Source organism: Chrysemys picta, chromosome 1, assembly GCF_011386835.1.
Source record: "Chrysemys picta bellii isolate R12L10 chromosome 1, ASM1138683v2, whole genome shotgun sequence".
NCBI classification, from domain to species: domain Eukaryota; kingdom Metazoa; phylum Chordata; order Testudines; family Emydidae; genus Chrysemys; species Chrysemys picta.
In genome coordinates, this window is record NC_088791.1 from 115,713,760 (window position 1) to 115,734,702 (window position 20,943).

The 20,943-nt window shown below is 39.2% G+C and overlaps 1 protein-coding gene across 12 annotated transcripts in view; it reads right to left on the reverse strand.

Annotated features, from left to right (window-relative positions):
- Positions 1–3,228: 3,228 nt before the first annotated feature.
- Positions 3,229–20,943, reverse strand: part of LMO3 (LIM domain only 3) — an 86,849-nt gene continuing 69,134 nt past the window's right edge. For 7 of the 12 annotated variants that reach the window (XM_065567674.1, XM_065567719.1, XM_065567735.1 and 4 more), the window contains 2 exons: positions 6,202–7,727; positions 3,229–6,155 (listed from right to left, as the gene is read on the reverse strand). In XM_065567674.1, the coding sequence (XP_065423746.1) occupies positions 7,622–7,727 (106 nt within the window). In that variant the 3' untranslated portion in view covers positions 3,229–6,155; positions 6,202–7,621. Of the gene's footprint in view, positions 7,728–20,943 lie in introns of all 12 variants that reach the window. The other 5 variants (XM_065567703.1, XM_065567690.1, XM_065567680.1 and 2 more) reach the window with 2 other exon arrangements.

Here is a 20,943-nt window from a genome sequence, read left to right on the forward strand (position 1 = left end):
CATTTCCTACACTATGTCTCTATCGTGATAATTCTACTTTGGGTATTTAAAATACTGTTACACCTGTTGCTACGTTATTTATACTACCTTTATATGTCTCCTATGTCAGCTGAACTTTACAAAACCATTTTTGGACACCTGGACACTGAACTACAGTAATGGCTGGCCTATAAAATGTGTGCAATAAATAATAATTTTATTTTAAGTACAGAAAAGTTCTTGCTAATATAATATGCAATTTTTTCAGAATAAAAAAGCTTTACATACTCAGTTATTTCATCTTTTCTGGGGACTGGTGTACAGGTACTACCAATGACTGGTCTGGCTGTGGTTAATATAGATATTAATGATTTAGATGGAAAGTCCTGAACAATGGGCATATATTATGAATAAGAAATAAAGATGTGTAGCAAAACCTACAACATAATCTAGTGAATAAATGTAATACCAGAAATTTTTTTTTTTAAAAAAAGCAGAAAAAGTTAATAAAATCCGTTCTTGCTTTCTGGGAGTATGTGAATTAATTATGTGAGTAAAGAATGTGTGCATTTTTTTCTTTAATATAACTATATTGATACTATTTTTCATACCTTTGTGTGTGTGTGTAAATACAGAATACCCCTGTGGAACAGAAAGTGAAGAAAAATAATCTAATTTACACTGCTGTAGACCTGCTTGTAGAAAGAATATGTCCCCATATTAGAATTTTACAATACTTTTGTCAAAAGCATCACTGGGTCTTGAATAATTGGGTCCCAGCTGGATGCAAAGGCAGATCCATAGATTGTGTTCACATAGGTGCTCACTGCTTTCCTCAAATACAGTTTGTTTTATACATTTTCATTTAAAAGGACAGCAAAGGTGTGTGCGTGTGTGGAGGGAGATTTGAATCATTAAATGCTCCTGATTGTGATATTCACAGGCTGGGGGTAGGGGTAGTGAGTTACTTACCTGATTTTTTAAAAAAATTGTATTAAACACACCCCTAAAATGCTCGGCCTTCTACTGTGAAGCTAGCTTTCTTGTTATTTCTCAATGGCAACAGCAAATCACATCATTAACTATAAATTGCTCTTGGCTATTTCTTCAAAGTAGTTTGACATTAGAGTTTGATTGGTCTCTAGTATAATCTAGAAACTGTTTCCCACTAGTGGGATAAAGGGAATGTGAACAAAATATTAGGCAGCATTACTTGCATTTTTACACCCCTTCACACAATGCCCATTATGTTTGTTGCTTAAATTCAGCCACCTTGGTTATGCTCAAATACTTTTAGTTCGATGATGTTCAGTGATCACATGAAGTCAGTGAGCCTCATACCGTAGAATACTAGTTGTATGTGGTTTAAAAAAATGCACTGAAATCCAATTCAGTTTTGATTGGAGTCAAGTACGGAAAGCCTTGCTAAGTTAAGGTGATTTTACCTTTATCATTTTGCATGACGGGACCTGGAGCCACACAAACTAAAGCATGTTTGGACTTACCATGCTTTCCTTTTTCAGAAAACAGAATTCTTTTTAATTAAAAACATTTTTTTTTTAAATTTCGGTATGTGTAATTGCTAACACCTGCTATGTGTTACTAACAGATGTTTCCTACTTACCTAAGGGAACTGTTATAATTACACTATAAGCTTATTGGAATGGCATTTAACCAAGCTAGTTTAGGAACTGTAGGTGGTGACTTTGTAGTCTTTTATTAGGCTTTCCTCTTTTTTTTTTTTTTTAAACACCTTTAGGTGACAAGAAAGCTTGAAAACACCATAGTTACCACCCACAATTCACAAATAGTGGGTTTTTAAAGCATTATTCAAATTAAAGTACTAAGCAGCTTCAGGTCAGAAAAAGAATCAGCTTTTGTATAAGTCTCAAGAGCTCAATCTACAATATATGTTACATTGTTCATGGCCTCAGCCCTCCAATCAGCTTTGTAAGGGAGGGTGTCTCTGTTCCTGCCAGAACCCCACTCACATCAATGGGGCACTGGACAGGGAAAGGCGGGGGACTGCCCAACTGGAGGTCATTGCAGAGTTAGGGCCTCTATTGATAAAGGATCCTGGTAAAGTGATTAGGGCATCATATTTAGGAGCCTTGCTAATGCTGGGTTTGGGTTGCATAGATTGACAGTGTGATTGTGGGCAAATCCTTTAACCTCTGTGCCTCAATATTTTCATCTGTAAAATAGAGATAATGCCTCACAGGATGTTGGGATGCATAATTGAATTATGTTTGCACAGGGCTTTGAAAGCACTATGGCAATTGTATGCATTAAAATATAATAAAGAACCTGAAACACAGGTGCAGTTCAATGCATTCATGCGACAGCGGTTTGCAAGCATTGTGGGAAGTATTGTGGCTTTCTGATTGTTTAGGCTTCTCTGTAAAGCATGATATTCTGTGTGCTGCCTTTGCCTCTTCATTTATGAAACTAATCACACAATTACCTGCAGGCATGTGTTAAATATGACACTGGTCTCAGCAAAATAATGGGCCAATTGCAAACAATGAATAAAGCCAGGCAGCTCCATTTATAACTGCTGTTTCAACAGAGCTGTGTTGTAATCAAAGTGATCTGAGGGTGACTCATTAATTAATTGATGTTCTTTTTTATTATGTACTATTGAGTTAATGAGTAATTTGTGCTAGATAACTCTCCGAACACATTGATTACGTGAGATATTTTCTGGGACTTTCATACCAATGACATGCTGAATAGGTAGAAGATATTTGCTTATGTATACTCATTATTAGCAGGTTCAGGATGAATATAAATCAGCAGAAGGGCATTTTAAAGGTACTGGGTACATCCAACCTTTCCATTAAGGCTTTAAACAGACATGCCTTGGCTTTAAATGACTTAAACAGTGTTAAACTCACTTCCTTTATAATACTTCTATCACCCACAACTGGCAGCTTCTAGAAAGGGTTCTTATACAAAAGGATTATATGAGGAACATGTTTGTGCTAATGGCCTATTACCTCATGTATATTGTGTTATGGTTTCTTTTTGCAATGTACTGAAGCGAACACTAAACAGGTTTTGGTCTGTATATCTGGGGTTGGGGGAAGAAATGTATTTAAGTGAATATGTAATTGGCTTTTTATCTAAAGTGGTATTTAAAAGAATAAAAACACTGCTTTTGTATACAGTACACACTTTGCTTTCTGTAGTTTGAGTCATTAAAGCTTATTGTTTATTGAAACCACAACATCTCCAAAGCCAGTTTGATAGGATTTAGGAGGATTTTTTTATTCATTAAACAACAAATGGATAAATTGATAATTTAGTCTGACAACAGCAGCACAGTTGAAGCTTTCAGAAGAATCAGTTAAATGTATAAAATTATACCCAGCAATCACTACAGACCTTCATTTTTTGACAAGATTTGTTCTAGGTACAGATGACTGTAAACTACCGACCGCTGAGAAAATTATAAGAAGCTGCTGCATATTATGGTGCAAAAAGCCTTTAAGTACTTTGTCTGTACAGGCTAAACCTTACCGATCCCTCTTGTTTTTCACAATCTTCCTCCTCGCTGCCCACTTTTCTTTCTATTTTATTTAATGTGGGCAATGTTGGTGTAGCTGTGTTGGTCCCAGGATATGAGAGACAAGGTGGGTGAGATAATATCTTTTAGTGGACCAACTTCTCTTGGTGAGAGAGACAAGAGCTCTGTGTAAGCTCGAAAGCTTGTCTCTCTCACCAAAGAAGCTGGCTCACTAAAAGATATTACCTCACGCACCTTGTCTTTCTCTTTTCTTTAAGTCATTTCATATGTTGGCAATTAAGTACATTTGAGGGAATGGTGGCAGGTTCCCCCATACCACTTTTTTGGTGTGCACAAATTTGAGCACTGTGGAGGGGAGGGAAAGGTGTGTGTGTGAAATAAACCAGAAAACTTATTAAGCAAGATGAAAGTGTAATTACAAAAAACACCGATCAACTTTCAACCTCAGTCCCTGCTCTTGCAGAGCCAAAGCAGTCTTGATTTGTCAGCAGCAGCAGAGACACAGCATGTTAAAGTAGCAGTTGGTAGAGGGTCTTTCTACAATTGAAACAATACGGTTTGATTGTTTTTACGTCACCAGGTGGGTTAGAAAACAGCAGTGCAAGAACTAGGTAGATATATAATTTGTTTAAAACATCATCAGTTTACCTTGATTTAGAGATTCATGAAGAGAGAATACAGCCAGGCAGAAGATGCTAGTGGAAGCAGTCTTGGCTGATAAACAAGCACAAGCTGAACCACAGAACGTTTCTTCATATGCAAACAGAGAATTTAATCACAAGCAGCAACGAAGAGGCCAAAACAGAGGTGGATGATTAAAAAGAAAATGAGGGTAGGGTTAGGCTTCAGCTAAACTGATCAGTAAAGCTGCTCAGAGAAAGATCACCCCTCTTTAACATTGTCTTTTGTACTCTGGTAATGGTTCAGTTAATTTTAAAAATTGGAAATCTAAAATATTTATGTAAGATAGGATGTTGCACATTTGCACATACTTCAAATTATTTCTTCTCTTGACCCTGTCCCCAAATCAAGGGCTATATATATATATATATACATATATATATATATATATATTTTGTAATATCCTCCAGACACTTATTTTCTATATGTATGTGCCTGATACATATATCTCAGACAACAAGCCCACACGAGAGCCACTTTTCTCCCACCCATACTCCACAATCCATTCTCTTCACTAATCCTGTACAGATCTGAACAGTGGTACTTTGTATTAACAAGAGCTTGCTATTAAGTTTACAACACTAATGCCATTTATCTGCTTTCAAGCCATATGCCAAAAGTCTTCAACAGATTATTAACTGTTTTCAATTTGTTTCTCCCTCATGTCTATGACTGACTTTAATTTACAAAAGTGACCACCTACTTAGCATTTCAAAAAATGCTCCGCTAACTTTTCCCAGTATAAACTAATGCTCTTAATAATACTTTGCACATATTCCTCTTGGAATCTGAAGAGCCAAAAACGCTTTACAAAAGCAGTGTAAATATTATCCCCATTTTACAGATGGGACAACTGAGGCACAGGTAAGTTAAGTGACTTGCCCATGGGCACAGCAAGTCAAGGACAGAACCCAGGTTTCTTAATTCCCATCCCTTGCCCTGACTCTTAGATTGGAGATTCCCAAATTGTGGTCTGTGAATAGCTAGCAAGTCATTCTTGTTTCTAGCTGAAAGTAACAAAAGAGGTTGGAGTGGGGAGGTGGAATGAGGAACAACAGGAGACTGTAATTTATGTTTTTCTAAAAAGGCAAAAACACTTATTACCACTGAAGCAAATATGTAAATACCTTCCTAATATGACCCTTCCATGTAAACAAGTGCTGTGGTCACTACAGAGATATTATGTAACTGTGAATGGGAGTGGAAGAGGTTCATGGGATCACAAATAGGAGAAGATATGGTCCACACCACAATCTCTCAATTAAGATGTGGTCTGTACTCTGAAAATTTTGAGAACCTTTAAACAGGACTGTTTTCTCTGACTAGAATGAACTATGATATTAATGACCATTCATTTCCTCCATGTTCTAGATCAGTGAAAGTTAAGCTTTGTGACTAGCCCTTAGTTTTAATCTGGGTTCATATCCATACCAAAAAGCCACAATATTACAACGCTAAATCTCTCTTAGATGGACATATTTGGAAATTCAGATATTGGGATTAAAAATCTATTTCCAAATCAATCCATTGTGCAGTCTACTCAGAACTCACACAATAGATACTAAGGAATTTCTTCCCCTCCACCATGGTGACTACAGAAAGAGATAACAGGAGGAGCTCAGGAAAGCATTGCAACTATAAATCAAACCAACGAGGGAACACAAAGATCTTTGATGTACTTTGTGTATAAGATTCTTAGTGGAAAGAAAACCCAAATTTCATGGCCTCACATGAGACAGTCAGTCATTTAAACACAGGCTATTTTCCCGGTGAGCTTTAGTAGTGCCAAAGAGAAAAGGATTGACTGTGGATTTAGCCCATTTGTTACATGTTATCCCTTCATAGTTCTCACCTCAGCCTAACTGGTTATTAAACTCTGCCAGGAATATGAATACTTAGGGGCCTGCTGCTGAGGCAACAGTCTCGCGGCTTTAAAATGTAGCTCCATCTACGTTAGGAGATGGGCCTGTTCCTGATGGTGATTGCCAGGAAAGGGGCCCCACCACTCTTACCAGGTCCTGATGGTGATTGCCAGGAAAGGGGCCCCACCACTCTTACCAGGTGTTGAAGATTATTTAATTGCCAGCATAGGGAGGACAGAATTTTTTTACACCATCTCAAACAGTACAATTTGTACATGAAGAAATGTGGCATCTCTTGTTTTCTGTAATGATACTTAAAAGTATTGTCCCATCTATGTTAGCGTTTAAATTGTCTTCTTCAATAGCCACCGAGGGTAGTTGTCAGCAATAAGTCACTTTCCTATTGTCAGCTAAAAGGGCCTTTTCTCTAATGTATACAGACCCTATAACTGAAGCTGTTCTTGATGCCTTCTAACCTTATCATTTTAGAACAAGTCACTTAGGACGCAGCCACACAACTCTCCATTAAAAGTTAGGGTTAAGTCTTAATGCAAAAAAACCAAAACACCACATAATAACCCCTCAAAAAACAAACCTCAAAGCCTAAGAAATTTGATCTTACAAAAGATCTCTGCACAAGAGCAGAAGTCACTTTTTCAAATTAAACAACTTCAGAATATATATATGTTACAAGATACCCAAAGGCACTGGTTTGCATTAGGGCCTAATTTCCAGCTAATTTAAAAATAAAACAAACTTATTTTGAACATCTAGCAGCACAAAAGCAGCACCCAAAATCATTCACTTTTGCGCCTTCTATAATACGTCCCAAACCAGCCAGACTTGTTTTTCAAAAATTTGTAATAAAATAAAAGTGCTCTTGGAGATCTATACAATTAAACAGCTGAGGTTTAACCCCTGAAAAATAGAGGCTTATAACACAAGTGCTGATAGACCCTTAACCATAGCATTGTTTGCAGTGGTTGCTGCTAGAATTTTTTTTTTTTTAAATAGTTGTAATGTAAATAGTATTTTAAGCTCTTAACTATAGCATAATGGTTGGGATTTGCTCTTTAATTCTTTTTACTAGAAAGATGCAGCTAATTTAAAATAGCTGGTAGATACAGAAAGCATAAATATACAGTAAGTTTAGACAGTGATTGTACTAAATGCAACAATACAAAGAAGCAAACAGGAACACAAATGGTAACACAATAAAACTGTATTACATTTGTGCTTCAAATATTACAATACATTATATACAATAGTCCAAAATAAACATCTCATGCCAAATGACACAAAAAGGAAAACAAAACAATAGCAAGCCCCCAAAAATAAAATAAAATAAAAATCCAGCAGTATGTACAGTTACCTTTTTAATAAACATTCAACTCTGAACTGGAGCAATTTTCACTACATACATATTCAGTCCGCCTTTTATTCCACGCGACCATCCTGTCTCTCTATATCTACGCTATTCAGTAGGATCCTGTGTCATTTCTTATATACATGTTGAGCAAAAAAGATAAAAGAACATAGTGCTTTATATTCTTAACGACGTGGTGGCAGATCAGCGAACCTGGGGTGCGTAACCTTCTTTCATTAAACCCTCCTCATAGTCTGTCTGGCACAGAATCATGTTGTTCTTTAGGAAAAATTTGTCTCCAACACAAAATCTGAAAATACAACAATAAAGAAAAGAAAAGGTAGTTTTACAATGGAACAATGTGATCTTAAATCTAAAAAGTTGTACCGTAAGTGTTCATAATTTTGTTCTACGGACGATGCAGCATACATTTCTTGTGTCTGATGCAACATTGTGCAAAACGGTGCATGAAAGCCCAGCTTTGGATTTGTGCTGGTATCTAAATATATTCCTTGCTTTCAACAAAATTTGGTACATCAGAGTGCTTTTTGGTCCCCCAGCCAAGAGTTTGACTGAAAGCCCACTGAAGTCTATGAGAGCCTTAGATCATGTCACACCTGCACCGATAAAACAGGATAATATCCAAGACCACGGGCTGAATGTAAAGTTAATCTAATTCTTTACACAAATCAGAAAAAGGATGATATCATCATATGCTGTTGAATGTTTAACACACAGTTATGTATTATACAAATGGTAAATTATCATGATACTATATTCCAGTGCCAATAGCCACTAAATTCAAATGTCCTTTGAATCAAAACATTTTAATGTGTGTGTATATATAATTACATCTATATATGTTTGTGTGTATATACACAAACATGTAGGCATATGTAGACACACACAGGTTTACCTGTAGGAATCAACTGTAAATTTAGTTACTAAATAGCTGTAATTTCTTCCCACTTTGTGATACAGCAGTCTACATATCCCAGTTTTCTAGTAAATGTCTCAGACCTTGGTTGCCAAGAAAACAATATTGTATAATTGTATTTTATTGTCTCAGAGGAGTAGAAAGCACGTTTACCTCAACTATCTAGTTTCAAACTTAAGTAATAATTTCAATCTAGGCAATGTGTGCATGATTATCAGGCTACTTATATACATCATTTTAAAAACAAAGAAGTGCTTTTTAACACATCTAGTGAACAACAAGGAGGGGCCTAGTATTCAGAAAAAAGTTTAATTAATGACTGATTTTGCAACAGGATTATATTCCTTTGTTTACGGCAAACTCTCCAGCTATAACACATATTGGGAGCCCTTGCTTGCAGCATTCTAATTAAACTAAAGAGACTAACCCAAATGAACCCCTTTGGATTGATGTGGATAAATGAAACCAGTTTCCATCAGCTAATTATGCATCTTACTATATAAAGTATTGTTTCATGTGTAACAGATTATAATGTTCTTTCCTGTATAATTTCCAAATGGGGACATCTTGGACACAATTAGGGTCAGAAATGAATGCTTGTGTTGTTTATGGTACATTTAACAACAGAGTAGCTATGGGAATAGCTGTATATGTATTTAATTGTAACAATTTAACCTTCAAATAGTGGTGTCTGCTGTAGTTGACCCAGTAAAACTTCGTATAATTACAGAAGGTGACCCTCATGACCTTTGCTAGTGGTCTCTCTTTATCAGATAGTCAATTTCTAATGATGTTCAAGCAGAAATCTTGGTGAATTGTTGCAGATTAAATTGTGTATTGAAAGAAGCCCTTTAATGTTTTGTGAAGTTGGCGGTTTAAATGAGTAGCAGTTGGACTGATTTACATTTGTAAAGATTGGAATGCTAGACAAACAGTGAACCCATTTATTTTCCAACTGGGTAGCTTTGGAAATTTATCCTTATGCTAGCTAAACAGATAGAGGGAAAACAGTGCAATAAAAAAGTGGATTGAAAAGAATTAGCTTTGCTCTTAAAGGAAAATTGGTTTGTCTATTTGTGGATTTTTTCCCTCTAGGATTATTGCCTGCTGCTGATGATGATTGAAAATACAGATTATGGAATGATCCTGAAATCTTTAAGTTACTTATGGTCAAGCCTATTTTATACAATTTTCAGGTTTCCCCCAATCTCACTATATGAGCTGTAAGCACCAGAAAAAATATTTTGAGTCGATATATTGAAAAGGAGAGTTATTGAAATGAACTAGTTCTCTTCAGGTTACTCTTGATTCTTCAAATATTCCCAACTAAACTAAATCCTAGTCTATTTTTTGCCTGAAAGGTGTATGGATGTGACCGCTGCTCCCCAGATTAGATACAGATGTTATACATGGTGGCCTTTTCACATACAAGTTCATTTTCCAGAAAAATAAGCATGTTTGACTTTAAATACAGAATTATTCATTTATATTTTCTATTACATGAGTATTTGCACTGGATGATAAAATAAATAAGACACTGAAAACAATATCCCAGTGTGACGAATATATGACAATTGATGTTGATGGGGACAGGTCGCAGGAACTCAATACAGATAATGCAAGCTCCCACTATTTGAAGAATATGAGTAAGCATCAGGCTGCCACTCTTTGTGGGCCAGCCACTAGAGGGAGACATGATTACATCTGCTTGGCTAGCAGAATGCACTGTTTCAAACCCATACAATCATTCAAATACTCCTTTGGGGTCCAGGGTAACATAAGGATTATTTCCAGAATAAAACAGTTATTAAAGGAGAAAACAAACCCAGGGATAACTTGGTTAAAATATTTAAAATACATCATGAAGCAAAACTAACTTAAGCTGCATAGCTTTTGATTTTTTTTTAATGTTTGCGTCTTTCCTTCCAAGATGACAAAATCCTATATCACTATTTTATTTACTCTTTCAGCCCTAAAGACCTACCTCACCCACCAACCTCATAATCTGCAGGGAGTGCACTGTCCTATTCTAGAAATGAGCAGGGACACCTTTTACACAAACTGCAGATTTGTTCCCATTACATTTTGCTTTTGCAATGTTATCTGCTTGACCTTAGACCTTTTTCCGGCAATGTTATACCTGTGAACTGTATTTTGGTGACAAAGGGGTAGCACCGAATGGAAGCTCAATGGCACTTTGTACTAATACACTAGTAGGATATGAGAAGACTAATTGGTGGAGATAAGGTAAAATCTCTTCTCTCCCCCCCCCCCCCCCCCATGTTCCCAAACCTCTGATCTTATTTGACCCTCAAAAATAGGTTTTGTATCTTCTAGTTGAAACTGGACTGGAACAAAGTGCCAAAATCTTGTTAAATTTTCAGACCTATGAGTTGGCTAGATCAGATAAGCATCTGAAGCCCCATATTTTGGAGATTCCTTCATTCCTAGATGGGATTACATTATTTCCACTTTCATAAATTAGAGACTCAACTGAAAGCATTCATAGCTCCCTTTGGAAAAGAGGGGAAGGAGAAAAGGTGGAAATGGACTTCTGGTAAAGCAAAGGGTTTCTACATTAACTGGTGTCTGCAAAACAAGGCAAGGCTTTTACTTCATCTCTGGCTATATCAGGCAGATGGTAGTGGCTGGTGCTGTGCAACGTTTTCTTTCCTAGAATCTTTTGTACATTTCACCTAATAAGCATGCAAAGGTGAGCAGGAAAATGTACTATAAGCAGCATTAACATGACAGATTGGACTTACTGGCCATAAATTGACGATAATACTTTTGACATGTCTGTGATATTAGTGGAATGGCCAATATAATTAACCTCCATCCTAAAACTCCTGTCATATTTTAAAATGGTAAAATGAAGGCCATTTATATCATGAAATGACCTCTGTTACCACCTTGTTTGGAAACAGATGGCATGCGTGGATCATCACAAGAAGTATAAAACTTGCATTCCAAGAAACAGCCATTTCATTTTCCAGAGCCAAGTGCTAAAGGGATCTCACAATTACCTGCCATCTTTACTGTAGCAGTCAGTACAAGATGCATGACAATGCAGTGGGGACTTCTTAAGAGAAGGTAAGAAAAATGGCTTGGAACCAAGATGGCTGTGTTGAAAGTGCCTCCTCTGCTGTTGTGGCACAAAGTATGAAACGAAATGTGGAAGCATTTAATAGATTTCTCCTAGGATCAGCAGCCAAACAATCTCTTCATTCAGATATAAAACACCCTTAAACTTTTTCTTGCATCCAATTACAGTTAGTCCCTTATTCTCCTCCCTCCCAATTTTTGTAAAATTTAATTGATCTGCCAATGTATCTCTGATTAATGCTTATGCATACATTTCAATAGACTAGTTTTTATTTTACCTCATAGTTCATTAATATATACCTATGGTTTGCTAATTTTAGGGTCCTGTCAAAAGACCTATAACATCAAAGGCTGTCTAATTTGTTACGGGCCTTACATGCTTTCTTTGGTAAGAATTGGTACCATGTATACAATATCACTCACTGCAGCCCAGTAAAGTACACCTCTTTTTGCTATGTTTTTCAAAGATTATTAAAAGTTTGGTATGGAAAATCTTAAATTCATAAAAACACAAAAATGGCCATACAGGGTCAGACCAATGGTCCATCTAGCCGAGTATCCTGTCTTCCAACAGTGGCCCATGCCAGATGCTTCAGCGGGAATGAAGAGAACAGGGCAATTATTGAGTAACCCATTCTGTCATCCAGTCCCAGCTTCTGGCAATCAGAGGTTTAGGGTCACCCAGAGCATGGGGTTGGGTCCCTGACCATCTTGGCTGATAGCAGTTGACAGACCTAGACTCCATCAATTTATCTAGTTCTTTTTTGAATCTCGTTATACTTTTGGCCTTCACAACATCCCCTGGCAACAAGTTCCTCAGGTTGACTATGCATTGTGCGAAGAAGTACTTCCTTATGTTTGTTTTAAATCTGCTGTCTATAAATTTCAGTGGGTGACCCCTGATTCTTCATTACGTGAAGGGGCAAATAACACTTCCTCATTCACTTTCTCCACACCAGTCATGATTTTATAGACCTCTATCATATCTGCCCTTAATCTCCTCTTTTTCTAAAGCTGAACAGACCTGGTCTTTTTAATCTCTCCTCACATGGAAGTTGTTCCATACCTCTAATCATTCTTGTTGCCCTTCTCTGTACTTTTCCCAATGCTAATGTATCTTTTTTGAGATGGGGAAACCAGAACTGCTCACAGTATTCAAGGTGTAGGTACACCATGGATTTATATAGTGGCATTATGATATTTTCTGTCTTATTCTCTATCCCTCTCTTAATGGTTCCCAATGTTCTTTTCTGTTAGTTTCTTTATGTGTGTGTGTGTGTCTGTTTCTGCACATTGTTTTCAGAGAAGTATCCATGATGACTCATGATCCTTTTGTAACCTTTTGCCATTGCTTTGCTTTGGACTTAACTATCTCGAGTAATTTTGTCTCAACTGCAAACTTTGCCACCTCATTGTTTACCCCCTTTTTCAGATCATTTATAAACATGCTGAACAGCACTGTCCCACTACAGTTCCTGGGGGACTCTGCTATTTACCTCTCTCCTCTGTGGAAACTGATTCGCACCCTTTTCCCCGTCTTTTAACCAGTTACTGATCCACAAGAGAACCTTCCCTCATGACTGCCTACTCTGTTTAAGAGCCTTTAGTGTGAGACCTTGTCAAAGGTTTTCTGAAAGTCCAAGTATATTAGATCAGCTGGATCACCCTTGTCCACGTGCTTGTTGATACCTTAGAAGAATTCTAATGGTGTGGAGAGGCATGACTTCCCTTTACAAAAGCTGTGTTAACTCTTCCCAACAAATTGTTCCTCTGTATATCTGATAATTTTGTTCTTTACTATAGTAAAATTTGCCTGGTATTGAAGTTAGACTTACTGGCCTGTAATTACCAGGATCGCCTCTGGAGCCTTTTTAAAAAAAATCTCTGCATTACATTAGCTATCTTCCAGACATCTGGTACACAGACTGATTTAAACGATAGGTTACATACCACAGTTAGTAGTTCTGCAATTTCATATTTGAGTTCCTTCAAAACTCTTGCATGAATACCATCTGGTCCTGCTGACTTACTACTGTTTAATTTATCAATTTGTTCAAAAACCTCCTCTATTGACACTTCAATCTGGGATAGTTCCTCAGATTTGTCATCTAAAAAGGATGGCTCAGGTGTGGGAATCTCCCTCACATCTTCTGCAATGAAGACTGATGCCAAGAATTCATTTAGCTTCCCCACCACAACGGTCTTGTCTTCCTTGAGTGCTCCTTTAGCACCTCAATTATCCAGTTGTTACACTGATTCTTTTGCAGGCTTCCTGCTTCTGATATACCGTATATACTTTATCATAAGCCAGTTCATTTATAAGCCGACCCCCCCAAGATGAATAAGTAAAAATGGAAAAATTTTATAGCCTGTTCATAAGCCGACTCTATAATTCAGGGGTCAGCAAACTTTGGCGCCCAGGCCATCAGGATAAGCTGCTGATAGGCCGAGATGGTTTGTTTACCTCGAGTGTCCGCAGGCACGGATGTAAACCTAAGTAAACAAAGTGTCCTGGTGTGCCAGCTGTTTACCCTGACGGGCTGGGACAGTAACTGGTGGGGAAATTTTTTTGGGGGGGAGAAGCTGGGAGTCAGGGGAGTAACCCCTGTGACCACCCACAGCCCAGGACCCCCACACTCTTCCTGTCCCATCCCTTCCCACCTTATATGGGGAGGGCCAGGGGAGGATGTCTCTGGCCTGGCTGGAGCTGCTCCGGCTGGCTGGGCAGCACAGCTGCAGCCTGCTCCGGCGGGTCAGACCGGGCGGCACAGCCGCAGCATGTTCCAGCGGGCTGGACCAGGCGGTGTGGCTGCAGCGTGCTCCGGCGCCTGGGCGGTGCGGCTGCAGCATGCTCCGGCACCCAGGCAGTGGGGCCGTAGCTCGCTCTGGAGGGTGGGGTCGAGTAGCACGGCTGCAGCCTGCCACCCCCGGAGCTGCAGCTGCTTTGGAGGCTGGGGGGGAGAGCAGCGTGGCCAGAAGCGGAGAGACTCTGGCCCCGCCTCTTCCCTTCGGGCTGTGCTGCCTCTCCTTGCTCCCTCTGTTGGGGGGAGGGGCTGTGTCCCACCTCTCCCTCTCTATACCCGTTCATAAGCCGACCCCCTTCTCTGGTGCTTCCCTTTTTTACTAACAAATTCAACTTATGAACGAGTAAATACGGTACTTAAATATTTTGCTGATAGTTTTCATGCCCTTTTGCTAGTTGCTCTTCAAATTCTTTTTTGGCCTGCCTAATTATACTTTTACACTTGACTTGACAGAATGTATGCTTTTTTCCACTTTCCTCAGTAAGATTTGACTTCCAATTTTTAAAGGACGTCCTTCTGCCTCTAAAAGACTCTTGTACTCTATTGTTTAGCCATGGTGGCATATTTTTGGGGGGTCCTCTTACTGATTTTTTTAATTTGGGATACAACATTTGGTTTGAGCCTCTATTATGGTGTTTTTAAATAGTTTCCATGCAGCTTGCAGGCATTTCACTCTTGTGATTGTTCCTTTTAATTTCAGTTTAAAACCAGGACTAGCTGCTCAAAGAAGCAGTCATTAATGGTGTCTAGAAATGTTATCTTTGCATCCCATCCTGATGTGCCATGTACCCAGTAAATACTGGGATAGTTAAAATCCCCCATTATTATTATTGGGTTTTCTGTTTTTGTAATTGCCCGTGAGCATTTCACAATCACCATCACCATCCTGGTCAGGTAGTACATTCCTACTTCTATGCTCTTATTATTCAAGCATGGGATTTCTATCCACAGGTATTAAACTGTATTCTAAAATAGTTGGTGAATAACCTCACCTTTGAGGTCTTGTAGGAATCTAATGCTAGAGTTAAACATATATAAATCTAATATTATCATCCACATAAAATTATGTCTGATAAAGAATAAAACAATTTTGTCGTGTAGTGTAGGCCTTCCATATTTTTATAGGATGCCAGATGAAAGTGTTTATATACTGGGACTGGGACTCAGATGAAAGTTTGGCCAGACAAACTAAAGCCCAGTTGTTAAGATAAAGAGTATTTCCAAGAAAAAATAAAAGGAGAGAAGACAAGGTTTAACGTCCCTCGGTGGTGGTGGTCAGATGGGAGTTTTAAACCATAGCCCAAATTGGTCCAGCAAGGTGGAGAGGAATTATCTAGGAGATGATGAATGGGGTGGAGCCTATTGGGTCAGGCTGCTAGAAAATGAGTCAAAAGAGGGAAAGGAGGGAGACAAACTCTGGGACGTATAAGAAATGAATGCTGAGTGAGATCGGCAAGTTTAGCTCAGAGGGTCAAGCACGGACATGGCTGAATGCAGGATGTAAGATTTTCTATTTAAACCTCAGCTACTGCACACTCTCTTTTGGCACACTTGTCAAAGTTTGAGGGAACATTAATCTGCAACATCAGTCTTCGCCTGTTTATTTTAATTTGTTCTCTATTTTCCATTATGACAATATTTGTTCTCTAGAAGCTACCGTGGATCAGCCGATTGGTTTGGGGCTATTGCTGAGAGAAGGTAAAGCTTTTTCCACTTGGGAGAAGAGGTTGAAAGTGGTTGTGGGGAGCAAAGGGTAGCATTTGAACCATGTAAGTTACTACATCATAGTGACCACCATAGAATCCTTAGGGGAGGAAAGGTACCAAGCATTAGCTCTCTGGTATGAAACTTCAGAAAGACGGGTTTTAAAAAAAATAGAGGAAGCTAGTCACAGCGACCCTACAATCAAAGGTGAAAAAATTAAAATTAAAATCTTTAGACCCAGAATGGAGATAGGCATCCCATAAGAGACACGCAGGAACCATCCATACTCCTCAAAACAAAACAAAAAAAGAGCAAAGGCAGGAAGGAAAAAGAAAGGACAAATGGCAAGGTAAAAGATAGTTTGAACCAACCTTATCCTTCAAACGATGGAGATCTAGCTTAAGTGAAGTCAATAAAAAGAAATAGATAAAATAAATGGTTGCTGTCCTACTTAAGAGCGAATTTAGGTCCTGATGTAAAATATACTGAATCTAAGGGAGTCTTTCTACTGTCTTCAATAAGCTTTGAATCAGGCCCTTGAAGAGAGAATGGTTAAGATATAAAAGCACCTATCAAGAATATATAGCCAAGCAGCAGAATTGTTGGGTCTTGTCACTGGGTGAGTTGATTCCTAAGAGGGCTGGGACCCTGTGTCAGGCTTATCCTCTCTCCCCCATTGGAAGAAAGGAATAAAAGGGTCACGTAATGGAGAGCATGTGTCTAAGAACCAGGCCTGCTGGGAGATATGATGGCAGCCCAAATTAAGTCACAAGAGAGACTCCAGGAGAGCAGATCTGGCTGTGCGTGCTCCATTAAAGGGCAGGAAGACCAGCCAGGAAAGGGCCAGTGCGGAGGACTAGGCTAAGTGACTCTCCAGCATTCCTAAGAAGAGAGCCTGGGAAACAGACATGCAGAGAGCAGGGGTCTGCTGGAGGAAAGCCGGCACTCAGGGTCGGAGCCAATCAGGAAAGATTTCTGAAAGATTTGTGGGTGTTTTGACTTTAATGTTAATAAACCAGACTTCCAAAAGGGAGAGCTATTGAGAAAACACTTGCAGGATGAAGTCTAAGTTGTTTAACCTGGGGAAGAATGGGAAACTGAGTCAGGGCCCAGTGACACTCTGGGTAGAACCCTGGTGGAGGTCTGATGGACTACCAGAAAATAAAGGGAACAGTTATGGAGAATAAGGATATTGCAGATGAGTTAAATTATTTCTTCACATCACTTTTTGGCACAGAGGATGTTGTAGAGAGATCTAGTGTAGTTTTCTCAAGTAATAAAAATGTATTTGAGTGTTAAAGAGAAGATGTTGGAATAAGCTGACGAATTAAAGATCAACCAGGACTAGATTGTATAAAGCCATAGAATTTAGGAACGAAGTGAGCTCCACCAAAATAATAATTAATAAATACCATCACTTATTGAAATTGGCTACCTGAGCATAGCAAACATTACACCTATTCTTAATGTCCCTTAGCACAGAAAAAACTTAACACCAGGTTGCCCCACGGATCCACAGGATGTGACTTAGTCTATTCATTAATGACCCGCAGAAGAGGAAGAACAGTCAAGAACCTACATTTGCAGATGACACAAAATTATTTAGGTTAGTTAAAGCTAAGGAAGACTGAGGAACTTCAGACAGACCTGACAAAGCTAAACAAGCAGGCAGCATAATGGCAGATGAAATTCAGTGTTAACTAATGCAAATTTAAAGTAATAATTTAATCCACTCATCAACATTGCTGGGTTTTAATTTAACTATATTCACTTAGGGAAAAGACCTGTTAACGGCTAACAGCTTACTGGGAACCTCTTCCCAATGCACAGCATAGTTGAACAATTAAAATGTTAGCACATATGAAGAATGGTATATTGCTATCAGTTATGTTACAAGAGCACTCCAAATATGGTAAAGTCTGCCCTAAAGACACAAACCCTGCCCAAAAGAGTTTACAATGAAAAGGGACAAAAAACAGGGAGTGGGGAAAGGGATCTAATATATAAGCCGAGAGATGGCTGGCCTGTTTTGTTAGCTCAATGCATGCGCGCGTGTGTGTGTTTAAAGAAAATATTGATCTCAACTCATTTCATGTAGGGATAGTGGTAGAAATGGGTCTTACTTGAATGAGAACAGTGGGTTTAGTGAGTCAGCTCAGGAATGATATTTCATACACAGGAGGCAAGCATAGGAAAAGGGATAGAAGTATAATGGTACTGTTGGCACAGAGCACATCTGTACAATTTATGAATTCTGTGAGATTATGAACTCTGTGTGTCTTCACCAAGATGAAAACTCCATTTTGAAAGTGGGGCAAGCTGCTTTCTCTTTTGCCTTTTTACCTCCATATCGTACTGAAATTCCAACAGAGACTAATACAGGGCTGACTATAGAGGTTGTTAACTCAGGATGTTCTTCTATTCAAATACAACCCTCCTAGAAAATAGACTGGCTCCCACCCAGGAGAACTGGTTTGTCATGAAAGAGGTCACCTGGCAGGGGTCTAGGATCACCTGAGAAGGCTGATCTGGGAGTCACTTGACAAAGGGACTGGAAGGTTATAAAACGGACAGGAGCTAATCTCTTTGGGGTCTTTGGCCATTTTCACCAAATCAAGCAGAGAAAAGCTGCTGCAGCACCCTGATGTGATGAAGCGAAGGGAACCCTGCATACTTGAACTCAGAAGGTCCCCCAAGGACCATTCAGGATGTATTTTTTTCTATGTGATCAGCACTCTCTGTGCCAGGGCCATCCCTAGCTATTCTGGGGCCCTATGCAGCCCCCCATGCAGCCCCCCTGCGGGGGGGGGGGATGTGGGGCCCCAGGCCTCTTGGGGGGTGGGTGGCTGGCTTGGGGGGCAGAGGGGAACCACCCCCCAGCACTCACTGGTGGTGCGGCTGGGGCCGGGCCGTTGCACTTCCCGCCGCTGGTGAGTGCAGGCCCAGCACTGCTGCACTCCTCAGGGGAGTGGGGACGGGGCTGGGGAGAAGCAGGGGTGGGAAGAGGCGGGGTTGGGGCAGAGCAGGGGTGGGAAGAGACGGAGCAGGGGCTGGTGTCCTACGTAGCTGCGTACTTTGTGTATGGGTAAGGACGGCTCTGCTCTGTGCTTTATCTGTTAAGAAAAGAGCAATGGTGGTTTAGACTGTCATGCAAAGTCTGTCTCTGTGTGGTAAGTATTACGTGTACCCCATGCCCCTTTGAGGATGAAAGCCAGAAGTCTCAGACCTTCCGGTGGAGTTTTGGGAGAGGATGTGTTTAAGCTATCGGGGCTATGGGTGGAGCCTGAGGGATCAGCTCTGGTTCTAGTGGCTGGGCAGGGAACCATGTAATCACAACTCTCAGGTGGGGATACTAGACATAGAATCTGCACCCCGAGAGGGAGCTCAGCGACTCCAATAGAGCAGCAGTGCCTGGACTCTGTTCAGACTCCAGTAGCTTAAAAATAGATAATATGCACATCTATAAATTAGAATTTATAAAACAAAATAAAAAGAAGAGGTACAAATCATAATGCTTAAGGGCATAAGATAGTCACAAATGTCAGGTGGTGAGGAAGAAACATACTCTATGGGTAGGTTTTGTTATTGTCCATTATTATTAAATATTTATATTACAATAGTACCCAGAGACCATGATCAGAATTGTGCTCCATTGTGTTGTGAGGTTCCAATATATGGAATTCTTTGAAACATCTTGGTACTGGCCACTGGTTTGACTAGATGGACCATGTGTCCGCCAGGTATGGCAATCCCTGTGTGATCAAACATCCCTGACCCTTCTCATAAGGCTTTCTACTTATGAGCAGAGGGACTGGAACAATGTGTATAGTGGGGGTGCTGAGAACCATTGAACCAAACTCTAAACCCTGTAAGCCATTTCAACCCTGGGGATGCTGCAGCTCCCCCCAACATGGCTAGTTTCAGCACCTATGCTGATGAGTATCAGCACTCTGGCCTGCAGCTTGCCCAAAAGCCTAAAAACCCCAAATGAGGCACTAGATTGGAGGCTCAGAGATGACAGACCCACAACAACAACAACAAAGTGGTTCCAAAAATATTAGATCCCCACTAAAACTCTTCATTTAAAAAGCAGCAGAGAATATTCCTAATAGGAACCTAAATTGTCCAAGATCACCACTCTGATGCTTTTCAAACTATGAAGACACACGTTAGTTCACGTTTATGGCAATAGGAAAAGGATTATAGTTAATGTTTTGGGGGGTTAAATTAAAATGTAAATTAAATTTAAAATTAAAATGTACCACGTAAGTCGGAATCTTTTGTATTCAGGGTAACAAAAATTGTCTGCTTTGCTTGACTGATGAAGATTAGCTGACTTCTTGCATTAAAGAAGTTTGTCTTATATGGGCTGAAGTGACAAGACAATAACTAAGTGCTAATTGTGCATAACCAACACTAAAGATATGCAGCCCCATTATGGCATGTAATAAATGAAGCGAACAACAGAAATATATTAGGCACTTTAATAATGATACTAGAACAGTGGTTTGCAGCACTAGGGATGTGAAAGATTTTAGAATCTGAATTTAGGAGTGCGTGTGTCTTACTTCAGTGGGTTCTACTGGTAGGGTAGACATTATTTTGAATACAGCCTTTTAGTTCTGTAGCCAGGCAAAATTGATACAGGATCTGTAAATAGCATTACAACCTATAATTACTTTGCATTATTATATCATTTAAGCTGCGGTTATTATTTGTCTGATATTTTAATTTTCCATGCAACATGATGAAAAAGGTCAATTTAGCTTTTTTAGAGTGTAATTGTACCGTGCTATACTTATTAGCAGTTGTACATTTTATGTTGCTCTGGGGATGCTTGATTTTTAAATTACTACAATGCTATAGAATAATACACTGCAGTACAGGGTAAGTTAGCATGGCTTATTTAGGGCTAGATTTACATTTGGTGAATATTACATTAGAAAATTATTGTAGTAATTTTTAGTTACTATCTA